The sequence below is a fragment of the Denticeps clupeoides genome, chromosome 11, assembly GCF_900700375.1.
Source record: "Denticeps clupeoides chromosome 11, fDenClu1.1, whole genome shotgun sequence".
NCBI classification, from domain to species: Eukaryota; Metazoa; Chordata; class Actinopteri; order Clupeiformes; family Denticipitidae; genus Denticeps; species Denticeps clupeoides.
In genome coordinates, this window is record NC_041717.1 from 1023641 (window position 1) to 1040159 (window position 16519).

General features: G+C 42.0%; 2 protein-coding genes and 1 non-coding gene across 4 annotated transcripts in view; 2 read left to right on the forward strand and 1 right to left on the reverse strand.

Annotated features, from left to right (window-relative positions):
• Nucleotides 1-406: 406 nt before the first annotated feature.
• trnak-uuu (transfer RNA lysine (anticodon UUU)) lies at nt 407-479 on the reverse strand. Its single transcript has one exon. It is a non-coding gene; the product is annotated as a tRNA-Lys (tRNA).
• Nucleotides 480-738: 259 nt separating this feature from the next.
• On the forward strand, nt 739-2406 carry gatc (glutamyl-tRNA amidotransferase subunit C). Its single transcript, XM_028996649.1, has 5 exons — nt 739-967; nt 1032-1082; nt 1785-1954; nt 2037-2140; nt 2227-2406. Exons 1-5 carry the CDS (start codon nt 815-817, stop codon nt 2286-2288), a joined length of 540 nt encoding a protein of 179 aa, XP_028852482.1. The 5' UTR covers nt 739-814; the 3' UTR covers nt 2289-2406.
• A 5031-nt stretch (nt 2407-7437) lies between these two features.
• wscd2 (WSC domain containing 2) overlaps nt 7438-16519 on the forward strand; it is a 29626-nt gene continuing 20544 nt past the window's right edge. For both annotated transcript variants that reach the window (XM_028997146.1, XM_028997145.1), the window contains exon 1: nt 7438-7664. The gene's annotated coding sequence lies outside the window, so the exon portion shown is untranslated. The remainder of the gene's footprint in view (nt 7665-16519) is intronic.

Below are 16519 nucleotides of genomic sequence, written 5' to 3' on the forward strand. Positions count from 1 at the left end.
CAATTGTTGGTCTTGCTTTATTAGTGTCTGGCTTTAAATATTGATTATTCATCAACATTGCAAGATCATGCAATGAAAATATATTTAATGTTCATGTATTTTGTTTGCAAAAATTTGTATGCTGCAGCTAACTTATATTGTAGCTTGTTCAATAAATGTTACAAATTCCAAATGTTAAATGTTTATAAACTTAATATAATAAAGTTTAATTGTGCCTATTTTTCCAAAATGGTTCTGGTCTTAATATGTTTTCTCTCATCAGACACTGTGCAACATTTATATTAAATTTTTTTTTTAATCTGAAACATCAAACGTATAAGCAATTCTGTTTACGTGAAGATTATTTTACTCAAATCAGAATTGAACATAGTCTTCATTTGAAGGGGGTAAAAAGAAAAAAAACGTTCGCCCGAACAGGGACTTGAACCCTGGACCCTCAGATTAAAAGTCTGATGCTCTACCGACTGAGCTATCCGGGCTCTGGAATTATGGTCGCTCCGCTATTCTTTTGTTTGTTCCACAACAGACTGCGCCTTCTGATGCGTGTGCATGTATGCGTTCTGAAAAGTAATTTCTTCTGGTTTTCTTTTTAAAAAGGCATCCATTCTACAATAGTTTACGAAATAGACATGTTGCAGGTAAATAGGAATTTTGACCATATGTGCTACCGGTAATGTGTCAGCACCGCTCCCGTCCGCGAAGCGCCGCTGTCGTGCTAAATCGGCGCGTCGGCCGTGAATCTAGCCACCGTAGAAGAACAGAACGCACAGAAACACGGACGACGCGTGATGTGGCCGTAACGCATCTGGAGACCATGCGAGGTTCCCAGTGTGTGGCGGCCCTCCTGAGGCCTGCGCGGCCGTGGCCGCGGCGTGGCGTGTGGAGCCTTTCCCGGCGGGTCGCCCACCACAGTCGGCGTTGTTTAAATTCCGCTCCGAGCTCCAGCAGGCATGTTCATAATGCTAAGGTAAGACTGCATATATTAATACCTTTTCTGATTTCTTCTGATATCGTTCTGTTTTTTTATTAAGGTTCCAAGAACACCTACATGGCAACCAGTACATGAGACTCTGCTTCCTCCAGTGAGTAGTGCTTTCTTTTTATTTGTTTAATACTTTATATAGTGACATGCTGAGGTTAATAGTTAATCCCAACTTTTAAAAACCATTAGTTCTGCCACTGTCCAATTGATGTGGGTGCCAGGGAATAATTAAAATCACATAAAAAGGAACACACAAACAATTGCTCCATGTATAGGACAAAAAAACTGCAATCTCGTATCAAATAAAACATGCAACACTTCAGGGTGGCAGTCTAGTTCTAACAACTAACATGCAAAGGAAATAAGATATCAACATCAAAAACTACTTGTGGTTTTTAATGCATGCAATGACACAATAAACCATAAGTAGTCTTTGTAAAACAGTATTTTTTTTTTTTTATTTGATTATTTGACTTGTCACGGGACAGTGGTGGCCTAGCGTTTAAGGAAACTTAAAGTGAAATGATTGTCACTTGTGATACACGGCAGCACAGCACACAGTGGAATTTGTCCTCTGCATTTAATCCATCACCCTGAGTGAGCAGTGGCCACCATGACAGGTGCCCGGGGAGCAGTGTGCCTCACGCTTGTCGTGGCTGCCCACTGCTCACCCAGGCTGATTGTCAAATACAGAGGACAAATTTTGTTGCGTCACCGTGAGCTGCACTGTATCACAAGTGACAATCACTTCACTTCATAATTGTTGTTGTAAATACCGGTTTTAATTGTGAATTATATAAAGGTCATCCACGTTTCTCCTGACCTGGTGGACAAGTTGGAAAGGCTTGCTTTAGTAGACTTTCGGAACCAGGAGGGAGTGGAGTGTCTGGAGAAAGCCATCAGATTTGCTGATCAGCTTCATGTGGTCAATACAGAGTTTGTGGAACCAATGGATTCTGTTCTAGAGGACAGGTGCATACTCGTGCAATCAGAAAGCTTTATTAATTTCTGGACATTAAGACCATTTCATGATCTGTGTTTGTATAACCATCAGTTCTCTGTATCTGAGAGAAGACACAGTGCACGAGGGACAGTGTGCTGAAGATGTGCTCCAGCTTGCTAAAAACACATTGGAAGAATATTTTGTGGCACCTCCAGGTGGGCACATTGTAAAAGCCCATTGTTCAGAGCTGCAGGAAGTATGTTGTATCATTTATTTTCCACCATTTTTATTCTTCTCACAGGCAACATCCCTCTTCCGAAAAGGGAGGAAAGATCTGCCATGCTGAAAAATTCGGAATTCTGATGGACAAAGGCCTGATCGTCTGTTAATGATACAATGATGCATAATTTATTTCATGTACATTAATAGACCTCCACTCTAATATATTTATTTTGTAAATAAAAATACTTCTAGAAAAGAATATTATGGTTTTCGTTGACCTCCTGTTATGCTTTTTGTTAACATTATAATAAATACATTTAATTTGTTACCCCAGAAGATGTCAAACATTTAGATGAATGAATTCTCTGGCAGCCAGTTTATGGATGTTGTGAAATAGTGTGAGGACATGATGAGGAATGTGACAACTTTTACCAACTTTGAAAGTAATTATTTGTCATTGTGATACCTACAACACAGGGTGCAAACAATGAAATTGGTCTTTTGCATTGAAACATGACCCATCAAAAGCAGTGGCATCTTCTCTGTTTGTTCAAACCCATTTACATTTACAGCATTTATCAGATGTCCCTGACCGAAGTGTGCAAGCATGAGTAAAAGTGGGGCAAAGACAGACAGTTTCTGAATTTGAGTCAGTGTTCACATCAGCATGAAGAATGTTTAGTGGAAGTCAGATATGAATGCAAATTAACATAGATTTTTCCAACATTCTTTTAGTTGAAGCCGCTCAGGCCATTTTTCTGTTAATTGCTGTAATTCATTGGTCACAGGCAAGCTCTTAAGGTAATCTTATAAATAATTCATCTACTTGCTTATTAAAACTGCATGTAGTGTTAATAATGCAGGGCCTTTTTTGTTTAGTCTTTGGGACAAACTTGATGAATTATTTATCTGAAGTCTTCACCAGGTCGCAGAAATGTGGCTTGCTATTTCCATGTTGGTCACCTACCCTTCACTAAGGGAAAGAGAGAAAAAGATCAAATAATTGATTGATTTATTACAATTTAATAAAATTCTGTCTATGATGTCGTACTTTTGGTTTAGATCTTTAAGTTTAGAACTCTATTTGTAGAAGATAGACCACCACTGAGGATGACAGTTGATGCTTATGTGATCTACAGATTTACAACTGATATTAAAAAGTGTGCACACCTACTTTAAAATGACAGGTTTTGTTGTGTGAAAACTTATAGCCCACAATAATTTTACCCATAACAATTAAATTCAACAGATAGCAATTTAAAAAATATATACAATAAGTAGTTTGTATACATTTGCATACCCTTAATCTAATACTTTTTAATAGTCTGATTTATGCAAGAAAAAACTACAACGGGGTGATTAAAATTATTGTATTCATGGTTTGAGTCCTAGAGAAACAGAACTGATTACTTCATTGATGGTAACATGAAAGCACATTCTAAGTCGATCTGGATAAGGGCCTCTGCCAAATGCCTTAAATATAAATTACTGTAATCAATTAAAGTCACTCTGATTAATCCTATTCGTAGGATTTTACATATACTCAGGCACCCTGCTAAAGCAAAAGCAATGGTTCTCAGAGAACTTACAAAGCACCAAATAAATCTCAATGTTGAAAGATATCAGTCAGGAGCATTGGTATACCTTCAAACACAATGAAGGCAGTCATCAGAAAGTGGAGAAAAAAATGGACACCCCACACTGATATAAACACTAGATGAAAACTGATCAGGGAGGCTGCCAAGAGACCCTTCAGCAACACTGAAAGAGCTGCATTGATTTCTGGGAAGGCCTGGTTATATGTTACATGTACAATATGTTCCATGTGTATGTAAGGTTGGGAGGTGGAAGCCTTTTCTTACAAAGAAAAACTTCCAGACTAGTCCAAAACTTGCAACAGGTAAGTTCAATATTGTATTTATATTAAATAAATATAAAATTATAACAAGCATTCACTCATTTACATCCTTCACATTCTAGATGAAGTGAATTATATATGGGGCAGTGCTGGCCTAGCGGTTAAGGAAGCGGCCCCGTAATCAGAAGGTTGTCGGTTCGAATCCTGTGCCACTGAGGTGCCACTGAGCAAAGCACCGTCCCCACACACTGCTCCCCAGGCACCTGTCATGGCAGCCCACTGCTCTCTCAGGGTGATGGGTTAAATGCAGAGGACAAATTTCACTGTGTGCTATGCTGCTGTGTATGACATGTGACAATCACTTCTCTTTCACTTCTATTTACTAACACATAAAGCAAATTAACATGCTTTTACAATATTCAGCACTGTTTTTCTGAAATGTGGATCAGCCACTTTGCATTGCATGAGGCAGAAAGTGGAAAAGTGACTAAAAGTCAAACACCAGCTAGTGAGATGGGTTTCTGCGATTGGTTGCTGCTGCTGTGGTCACTGTGTGACAGACGCCCTCATATTCAAGCACTGAAGTCCCACATGTATATGCTCAAAATGGAAGTGCCTTGACCTAAACCCAGTACATTATCGGTGAAGTGACGCTTTTGCAAGGAAAGTGGGCGAATATTCTCTCACAAGACTGTAAATGTGAGCACCAGAACGTCTGGAGTGTGAAAGTGAAGCAGTCTAATTTTGGTTGAATTAATGCAAGAACATTGTGAAGCTATATCACTTGACTGCAGTGAAGAGTTCTGTAGGTGGAAGAAAGCAGTTCAAAAAGAATTGTAATGTAGGTGTGAATGAACCTAATTCTGTCGCCATTATAAAGGGAAAATCAGTTTTATGCAGTATTAGGAAACTGCAATGTCAAAAGCATTATTACAACCTGAAAGGATAGAGGAAAACAGTAATCTCTGCAGGAAATATGTGGTTGCAAAATAATCTGTGATCTGAAATCAACCGTACAAAACAGACAGATATACACAGTGCGATCTTTAATACTTAAAGTTTAAATATTAAAACACGCAAAAAGAGGATTGGGTTTAAGCAACTGTGTGTCCGTAAGAAAGTTGCATGCAAGGGACGTTTGGGGGACTGTCGAAGGAGAATGTATTTCATCAAAAATTTGCAGCGATGTAAATTTGTAACCTAGATTGTAACCTTGTTGCAACCTAGAGGTCCACACAAGGGCATTTCACTTCCGAATTCCGAAAAACACACATACACACACATTATTCGACTTGTGTCACGGGGCAGTGGTGGCCTAGTGGTTAAGGAAGCGGCCCCGTATTCAGAAGTTTGACGGTTTGAATCCCGATCCCCCAAAAGCACCATCCCCACACACTGCTCCCCGGGCACTTGTCATGGTGCCCACTGCTCACTAAGGGTGATGGTTAAAAGCAGAGGACACATTTCACCATGTCACTGTGTGCTGTGCTGCAGTGTATCACAATGACTTTCTTTTCACTTTCTTTCTTTTAAATGCCATTAATTTCTCAGGTACGATAAATACAGTTTTGAGTTTGTTGGAATTCTCATCCAAACACAGTCATCTGCTAGAAGTCTAACATACCACCTCAATACGATATCACAATACGTGACTAGACTACAGTAACCTCTATATGCCGTCATTTCCTGGATGTATCTCAGTGCTGACTAAAGGAGGATGGGTTCCTATTTCTGAGCCTGGGTTCCTCTCAAGGTTTCTTCCTTTTTCTGTGCCACTGTTGCCCATTAGGCACTGTTGACCACTGTTCTAATGTGAGGCACTTTGTGCCAATGTAAAAAAGCACTATATCATTAAAAAAAATTGTAATACATTCAGATTCAGTTCTTTTAATGCAACAAATTCAAATACCCAATAAAATACCCAAATTTCACATACAAAATGATCCTCCATTTCTGCAAGTGTGATTTCCTGCTCCTACAAAGAAGTACATTTTGTATCAGCATTTGAAAATGTCGCATCTGATAGCAAATGTTGGTGGTGTTGAACTTTCTCTTCACGTCGTCTGAGCTGAGCCAGTTCAGTTCACTTCATTTTAGACATTTACATTCTATAACACTGCTAAAAGTAGATTTGAACTTTAACCAGAAACTGATTTAGCCTGTTTTGAAGCGGCTAATTACTAATTGAATTAATTGTACCCTGACCATAGCTTCTCATTTTTTGTTAGCATGTGTGATTAGTGTGTAATATGTGCCTGCCAGCCCCTCAGGTCACCATTCTTTGTTCATGCTGAGTTTCACTACCTTATATCTAATATGTTTATTGATTTTCCATTGATTTTGAACATTGATTTCCATAGTTCCCAGTTCCTTGATGTGTGGACAATATTTGTATATTGTGTATGCTGACAATGAGCAGCACAGCAACCCATAAATCTATGCCTTAGTGAGCTCTGTTTTTGCACTGGCCCATCCTGTCTGGACTCTCAGAATATTCATGTCATGATGGAGTAAGACACTGTCTACATGCACCATGGTTTCGGGCACTTCATGGTCCCTGGCACCTCAGACAGTGTGGACGTGATGGCCCTGGACAGCCTGGAAGACAGAACCTTCACTGACTGCTTACCTCAAGGCCACAATCAAGGTGTTGTTGGAGTTGCAGGGGTGTCACACACCCCACCTATTTAGGATGGTCCATCCTATTAAAGGTCCCCAATAGATTATTTAACATTAATACAAGTTCCCCAGCCTGTCTATGGTCCTGTAATGGCTTGAAATGGCGATAGGTGGAAAGAGTGCGTTGGCCATTCTGCTCAGACGGGCGGAATTGGAATTTCTCCCCTTTGGTCGTCATAAGGGGAAATGTTACTTAAGGCTGCTCTCCTCCTCATTAGCATTTACAGCTACATTGAAAGCGTCGCATACTAGGGGAAACTCATTGTGCGACAGTCAATCTCAAAGTGGCTGTAATTCTGCACCACACCCGAGTTTCAGAAACATTTCTTTCTGTGCACCGTGTGCTGTGCTGTACTGCAGCGTTTCACAATGGCAATCACTTTCACTTCACTATATAAAAGTGTCAGAGGACCTTTAAAATCTGGGTATTTCCCAAAGCGAAAGTGGTTGTGTTTTTGCCATTGTGATGCACAGTAGAGCTGTGTTAGGCCTGAATCGGACTTTTTAAAAGCCTGGCTTTCTTCTACCAGCGTTCGACTAAGAGGGAAAGGAAATGTGGGGGGAAATAGAAAAATGGGAATATGAAGGGTTTTGTGTGATTTCATCAAGGGGGCTAATAATTGGGGATGATGTATGAATGTTCATGGATTTTCATATTATTTTAAATGATGCAGCACAGCAAGTTCATTTTCTCTAATCGGAGGATCTGCACCCTCTCCAGCGGGGTGCCAGTGAGGGCTGGTACATCCGGGGGTCCGAGACAGTCCTCCCGTTCCACTGCTGTTGTGATGATCTCTGATCAGGATATGAAACGTAGCCGAGCGGAGGGGGGGCGTCTGGCGCTTTAAATACGCGCCGCGGCCGTGGGATGAGGAGGCGTGACGAGGACGCCGAGCCGGACGCAGACACCAGCTCCCACGCCAGCGGGGGAATAAGACGCGCTTAACCGAGGAACGGAGACGCCGACTCGGATTCTCGAGGTAAGACGCGAACTTCCCCGTCGCCGTCTGCCGGTGTCCCCCCCACCCACCACCACCGCGATCTGAGCTCGTACCCGGGTTCGTGTGCCCTGCAGAGCGCGCTGCAAGGTGCTCCAGCTTCACCGCATCGCACATTCATTCGTGGGGTTTTTTTATTTTGGGGGGGGGGCAACTTCTCTGCAGCTGCCCGTGTTCCTGCTTAGACTGGCTTATGTAACTGGAGGCTCTCTGTAATCAAATTAAATGGGGTCCTAATTCCGAATGAATTTAAATATGTAATCACATTTATTCCACTGCTTTGATGCATGCATGTCATGCCAACAGGGCCCTTTTACGCCGGCTAGCCTGGAATCCAGCATGCACCCACTTCACAAGAGATTTGAGAATGCAGGGGTGTTCTCAGCCCCACACCAAATACCAAGTCACCCCGATGCCACCGTTCTCACTGGCAATGTTTAACCAACAGCGCGAGGGTCCGTAATCGCCTGCAATCGGCGCTCAGGATCTCGTTTCCTGTGTGAATGTAAAACCAGAGACATAATCTGATTCCGGTGCGAGTTCGCAGCAGTTGGAACGTTCCCTGGGACAAGGTCAGGAATAGATTGGACGTGGAAACTCAGTGGTCATGTTGCAGTAAAAAACAATAAACCGAGCCCCCAAGCTACACGCGTGTCCAGAATACGTGTGCTGCTTTATCGAATGCTGTGTGCTCAGCCATCCAAATGTGGAACAAATTTGACACTGGACAGGACACAGCCTTTCAGTCTAATAAAGTAATGACCAGGGGAGATGGGCTTTATTGCATTTGCCCTGGTTTATGTTTTAATGATGATGATGGGCTTGTGGATTTGTGGATTTATCCGTGCAGGTTTCCCACAACTATTACATAACATGTAGAACAGAGGATGAACATTGCAAAAAGTCAGTTTTGGTGTCATGTCATTTTTCAAACAAATCTTTGTGCAATGGCTTCACCAAATGATCTGTAGTGGTGGGGTAAACAGTGCTGGTCTGGCGGGACAAGCTTATAAGGATCATTTTTCATGATTTAACTTCAGTACAGGTACTGTTTCTGTTCTTTGCTGCAGAAACTTTGTTTTTCCATAAAGACAAAAGCAGAAAAAACAATACATTCCTATTGCATTATTTGCTGCGAAGTTATTTTATTTTACATTCAAATGTGCTGAAGGCCTGAACAGTTCTCTGGTGCTCGTAGGTTCCACAAGATGATCAGGAAACATACGTTTTATGTGGTGTGCTTGTTCTCTTCACTGGGCCTGCAATCTGAGGAAGCAGGGCCAAAAACAGACACCCCATGACCTTGAAAGGGGTCTGAGAAGTATTGCTGGCCTGGCTGCGGCTCTTCTGGCTTCCTAGGCTTTGGCTGGATATGAGTGACTGAATTCATCACAGTATGACCCAGCTATCTCACAAATGAAGATTATCTCCTGGACTCTTTGATCAGTTACAGGGAATTTTTGAACGGAACAGCCTTGCCATAAAGTAGTGCACGTTTTCTAGTCAGATTTTCAGATTAGTGTGGGATTATCTGCAACGTTGAGCTTTTACAGGAAATAATGCTCAAGTTGGACAGGTGGCATGAGAGTGGAGGAGAATCCAATTCAACCTGGAGCCATTCTCACTCAGCGTGGGATGCAATTAACAGACGTGTCCTTATAGTCAAATGAAAGTGGAACGCTGTTTTAAAAGTGTTAATGTCCAGGAGAGAGTGACCAGGTGGGACCCCAGGAACTCCTCCAGTCAGGAGGCCAGTTCCCCTGTGGAGAACACACACGCTGCTTCCTCGCAGCCTGGAGGAATCCATCGTCCTGCTGCAGTGGCATGAACTTCGCTGTCTCAGCACTGTAATGCAGGTTGTGTTGAGGCCGTGGCTGGCTGCAGGTGCAGGTGAAGACACTAATGGTAGTTGAGACAGGATACAAGAGAGGGCTGAGGGCTGGTTATTTTGCTCAGGAACCATCCCCGATGGTATTGAGCACTGCATACTAGAGAATAATAATCAATCACATAATATTCATTCCTTTTAAAATATCAAACAGCAACACTTGAAAGATCCCACATGCAGCTGTAAGGTTTGGAGTAATGAATCCACACCAAATCATTGACTACTACTTCTTCCTTCGGCTTCTCCTGCCTTTTTAGTGGTCGTCATAGTAGATGGTTGCGCTGGATGCCCTTCCTGACGCGAAACCTCCCCTTTTACCTGAATTCGTGACTGACACTGAGAAACGCATGGTCACATTATTGCAATTACAAATCAATAATAAATGGTGGAATTAGAGGTGGAATCAAAACTCTGTATAAACCATTCTTATTGGCTGGCATTTATTTAGATGAGCAACCAAACTGAAAATACTTTAAATGTGCTGAAAATACAGAATATAGAAAGAAATTGAGTTTATCAGGCCATTTTTTTGTAGGCCAGCCATAGTTTGGTACATGCTCTGTCTGTATTTGTGGTTATGAATCTGTGGTGAAACTAATGTAGAATAGTTTTTTGGAAGAGAATCTGAAATTGTCCATTGGTGCATTGTGTGTGTTTTTCCACATTACAGATGAATGAAAGTGCTGCATGTTATTAGGCCTGCTGGTCAGCATATTTACTCATGCTGATGCGCTGTCTGCATGCTGGCCCCCCATTGCACTCATCTGTCATTATGAATGGTTGACTGATATGCGGGGAACGGTGCTGCACAGAAGTCATGATGTGTCGGGGTGGGCATATTATATCCTCCCATTATACGCCAAGGTCACTAACATGTTCAGAACACTGAAAAGTGAAAGTGAAGTGATTTGTCATTGTGAAACACTGCGGCACACTGTGAAATGTGTCCTCTGCTTTTAACCATCACCCTTGGTGAGCAGTGGGCAGCCATGACAGGCGCCCGGGGAGCAGCATGTGGGGACCTTCATCAAGTGAAGTGAAGTGATTGTCACATGTGATACACTGCAGCACAGCACACGGTGCACACAGTGAAATTTGTCCTCTGCATTTAACCCATCACCCTGAGTGAGCAGTGGGCAGCCATGACAGGCGCCCGGGGAGCAGTGTGTGGGGACGGTGCTTTGCTCAGTGGCACCTCAGTGACACCTTAACCGCTAGGACCTCAGTGGCACCTTGCCGTTTTGGGATTCAAACTCAAAACCTTCAGATCACTGGTCTACTTCCTGATCTGCTTGGCCACCACTTCCCCTAAACCATTAAATCATCTAAGTTTAAAACTTGAGGAGAAATGTTTTTCATCCTATAAACATAAGGCAAGAGAACAGTGAAAAACTATAATGAGGGGATTATGAAAAAATTTAATTGATGGATTAAAATGGAGATCTGCACCTACTCATTTTTGGGCCTTTTTTCAGATTTATTCACATTGTAGAACAAAACTGAAATTTAGTCATTAAAATATGTTCAGATGTCCGTCTTCCCTAAAGGAACAAGAATGACGGAAGTACTTAGAGTAATAGAGTAGAAATGACTAAAGGTCAAGTCCCTACTGTTATTACAGTGTGTGTGTGTGTGTGTGTGTGTGTGTGTTAGAGAGAGAGTGTGTAGAAAAGAAAGTTGAGATTCAGATGGTCAGATGATGACTAAGTGAAAAAAGGAGACAGTTTCGAGAGAACCAGACAGAATGAGCGGGAGAAACAGGTACAAATAGAACAGGGTAGGGAAGGATGGATCCAGTACGAGTGAGCAGGCTGCAGCTGCAGGGGAAGGATCCAGCCAGAGAGAGCAGGCTGCAGGGGAAGGATCCAGTCCGAAGGAAGCAGGCTGCAGGGGAAGGATCCAGTCCGAGGGAGCAGGCTGCAGCTGCAGGGGAAGGATCCAGCCAGAGAGAGCAGGCTGCAGGGGAAGGATCCAGTCCGAAGGAAGCAGGCTGCAGGGGAAGGATCCAGTCCGAAGGAAGCAGGCTGCAGGGGAAGGATCCAGTCCGAGGGAGCAGGCTGCAGCTGCAGGGGAAGGATCCAGCCAGAGAGAGCAGGCTGCAGGGGAAGGATCCAGTCCGAAGGAAGCAGGCTGCAGGGGAAGGATCCAGTCCGAGGGAGCAGGCTGCAGCTGCAGGGGAAGGATCCAGCCAGAGAGAGCAGGCTGCAGGGGAAGGATCCAGTCCGAAGGAAGCAGGCTGCAGGGGAAGGATCCAGTCCGAGGGAGCAGGCTGCAGGGGAAGGATCCAGTCCGAGGGAGTAGGCTGTATCATGAAATTGTAATTGCCGGCCTCTTCCTCCAGGTCATTGCTGGGGCTGTGGGCAGACACAGGACCGTCTTTGTGTGGCTGAACCCTGCTGGACCTGCCTCTGTACGGGGCCATGTCCCCCAGGACCCTGGCGGGAGTGTCACCAGCTCATCTTTCACTGCCAGAGATGCAGTTACTTTCCACAATAGCAGCAATGTGTTTGTGAGAGAAAATCACTTCACGCTAGAATCCCGAAGCTTTACAACGACGTTGAAAATCTACTGTGATTTTCATGGTATTATGTGGAATTCCACAAATCACTTCCCACATGGAAGTAATTAATTTCTTCATAAATGAACTAGTAAAACCAATTATTCCAGATAAAATCTGATCCACAGCTTTCTCGGGTTGATGTTTTTTCTCTCTCAAGCAGCTTGTTGCCAGAACAAAGTAAGCTCTTTTTGAAAGCCACAAAACATTAGTGAAAATGAAGTGAAACACTGCAGCACAGCACACGGTGACACAACGAAATGTGTCCTCTGCTTTTAACCATCACCCTTAATGAGCCGTGGGCAGCCATGACAGGCACCCGGGGAGCAGTGTGTAGGGACGGTGCTTTGGTCACTGGCACCCCTGATTATGGGGCCGCTTCCTTAACCGCTCGGCCACCACTGCCCCGGGTTAAGATTAGAGGAGCTTAAGGTTAAGGTTACGTGTAATTCCTGACACTTTTTTTTAAATCTGATGCTCAGATGCAGCAGCTGTGGATACTCCTTGAACAGTTGATATATTTTTACATTTTGTCAGACGCCCTTACACAATGGCAGTCAGTGGGACTTTATGGTTGTCTGGTTAATAGGTTAGTGTCTTACCCACTAGGCTAGTACCACACTATAGATGTTGTTCCTATTATAAAATTTTACATTATATTCAGGAAATCGACCATGACTACATGATCTCATCTATTCTTAAAATAGTTGGCGTGTAATGTAGCAATCAGTAATAAGTAATTGACTTTTTAAATTTCACCAATTTACAATATACATCCCAGCACAACATTTTGGATGTACAGACTGTTAGAAGAGATGATTGCTTCAGCAGTTTAAATCAAGGTACAAGACCGAATATTAACTACAGAGGAATAAAGAAAAGCCAGTGGCAACCTTTTCATCATAAGATTCAATCAAAAGGACTTTATTTACACACACACATATATACAAACAGAACATGTTCGTCACATCGCTGCTTTTTGGTTTTCCATGAAAGGACCACTCACATTAACTCTTACACAAATCCCAGTTGTACTGTGCCTGTCAGTTACATCAGCAGCTACGCTATATGCATATAGGCTCAAAAAGTCATTTTCACATCTTCTGTAACACTGCTCTTTCTCCATTGTGCCCTTCAAATATCTAAGTGCATGTTTAACAGTAGACCAATGCTCCTCAGTGAAATACTGTGATAATTTACTTTACATTTTCAATGCATCTTCATTACTGGAAGCAATGATCAAATCATCTACCACACAATCATGATCACCTTTTCATTTTTTTTTTTGTTTCCTTTGTGCAAACACCATGATCTCCAGGCTTTTGCACAAACCTATTTTCATTGAGGTTGCTGGTGCAACATCCTGTTCCAAACCCATACATTTATACACAATTTTCTCATGTGTGCTAGATTTAACCTCAAAACCCTTGGGTTTTACAATCTATTGGGGCATGGAGGTAGGGCATTTTAACCTCCATCTGATGCAAAATTAGATTTTTCTGTGCTGGCTTTTACATTATCACCCTGATACTGCTCTAGGAGAAAATATGCCTCAATTATTTCTTGCCTAGTATGAATCAACACCTTTTTTGACTGCATATACTCATGTACCCCCCACTGTTTTCTTACCATCAGGCAAGTTGGTGGGTCAGCTTCCTTAAATATAAGGAGTATATTGCAGATCACTTCTTATGGTTAGTTCCTGATCATCATCCTCTCCTCCAGATGTAATCATTTAAATAAGATTGCTTCTTCCTTCCTAATATACAATCAAATTAAAGAGCATATTTTCATTTATGTCAACACGGACAAGCAAAATGGTAAAAATACAGTTCTTTGCTGTGGCTTAGCTAAGCTACTTGGTAAAGAAATGACTGTCTCATCCTGTCTCATTTCTGTGCCTAAACTATAGAAATGTGATTTAACTGAAGTGAATCTTGGCCAAACTAGGCTTATGTAATTATATCCCAAGAATTAGTTAATTAGGGCAAGTGCGGGACTGGGATGGAAAGGGGTGCATGTAACAGCAGAACCAATTCAGAATACAAATCAAAGTACTCAGTCCTGGTGCAGGACCAACAGCCTGCCTCATAATGTGAATTTAAACCTGAACACACTCCACGTCGACTTTTCTGGTGTTCGTATAGCGATCGCAAGTCCCTACAATGCTACAGTTTGACTACATGACTTGAATAACCATACGTGCATTTAGTTGTGTTGTGTTATTCAGATTTTTGATTGACTGTTGTGCGTTCAGACTCTCTAGTCTTTTACCCCATTAGCTGCATGCCAGCAGAATTACAGGCGGTTTGATTACAGCATTCCATGGGCCTTGTGGGCTTCTTCAGGACAAACATTTAACTGGATAAGCTTCTCTAAGTCTGAGGTATTAGCCTACATTCAACTTCTCTGTCTTCCATTTGTCAGTATAGGTGTGTGTGTGTGTGTGTGTGTGTTCAGTAAACCTGTCTATTAAAACGTTTTGTATATATGGCATGTGGTCTCTTTGTAGACCGTGACAGTTGACATTTAGCAGGAAGCCACTGCAAAGCTATTTAAAGTGAAACAGTCACTGATAAAGTATAATCTTCAACTGCTTGGTCTTCAGAGGTGCAAAAGGCATTGCCTGCAGAGATAAAACACAATTAGCATTTTCTTCAGTTTTCTTCAACCTTTCAACATATTTTGAAAACCTGTACATTTATTAATAGATTGTATGGTAGTGAACACAGTGGGTATTTTAAGTAAGGCTTTTATACATTTTTGAATTTACATTTATGGCATTTTTCCTGAGCAACTTACAATAAAGACTAGAACAATGGGCAATTTAAGCAACTATGATATTGTTCATGATTTCTAAGATGTGCAGTGGTGGCCTAGTGGTTAAGGAATCAGACCCGTAATCAGAAGGTTTGAATCCCGATCCGCCAAGGTGCCACTGAGCAAAGCACCGTCCCCACACACTGCTCCCCGGGCACCTGTAATGGCTGCCCACTGCTCACAAAGTGTGATGGTTAAAAGCAGAGGACACATTTCGTTGTGTGCACCGTGTGCTGTGCTGCAGAATTTCACAATGACAATCACTTCACTTTCACAGACGCTGTATCACAGTGGCTGTGCTTGATGAATCAAGGAAGCATTCATCTGTGCATTCATACAAAATTTTATTTACATTTTTTTTTTGTGCAGTGTTTGTATGTCTGTGTGTTTTCAATATGAGTTGTTCCTTGTGTCCAAAGAGTGTAAGTATGAGGTGTGTCATCTTTAGTGTCTGAAAAACCTTTGAGACATACTGCTTGTGATTTTTGGCTATGCAAAAAGAAATTGTTATAGATTTGTACCTGTGTATGTGTGTGAAGGAGCCTTGCAAGGTTTCAGTCTGAAGTTTGAACAGCTGTCCAGTTCCCAGCTGCACCCTGTGCTTTTTACCCCCACACAGATGCCCACTTTCCCATACATGGACCATGACGTGCCTGCCTCCTTCATCCACATTTACACCTCATTCCTCATCATGAACAACTGCAAATAAGCAGGAATGAATAGTTCAAACCATCTCTAACAAATGTTGTTCGAGTGAAGGGCACAGCATTTTACCACCATTTTAAACTCTGCTTTATACAATTAAAGGTTGTTCGTTTCTCTCCTTCAAGACATGGATAACTAGCCTGTCTTGAGCTTTAACCTGCATTTGTGGGTGGCATGCCAAACTGATTTATAGTGACAGAATCGTGCTGGTTTTTAATGCCGTGCTGCCTGAGGGCCTCCTGTATGAATTTTCAGCCAGAATTCTGCAGATATGTTGATGTGAGGAACATTATCCTGCAATTATTCCACTATTTTTTGCAGAACCCCTTTCCCATCTTTACTTTTTCCACCCAATTATGCTACTAACCTGTTATTACTTAACCTAAGTTTATTCCACTGTGTCTATAGTTAGAGTAAATTTAATCAGTTTTTATGAAAATAAAATATTGTGCATAATGCTATGAATGTGTTTCCTTTGTGCAAATGGGGCAATTCTTATTTGTACACAGTGTCACAACTTTTAAATTTATAATTTTATAAGTTGTTGCTGTCCTTTTTTTATTTAACCAAAAAGAAGCAGAAATGGAACCCCCATTCATTTTTTTGGAACCCCCATTCATTTTGTGACTGACTTACTTCCAAATAGCAAATGATCAGTAGCGGTTTGGAATTTTGAATGCAGGTTAAGGAAGAACTCAGCTGTAAATTGTGGGTCCTGTCAGGAAATGCAAATCATAGAGTAGTGGATGTGTGTGCCAAGTGGAGGTGGTTCTTCTAGTAAAAGAAAGGTTATATCCACAGTGATTAGATAACTGGCAGACACAGAAAATGTAAATGTCTATATCTGTATGGTTTTATTGATTAACA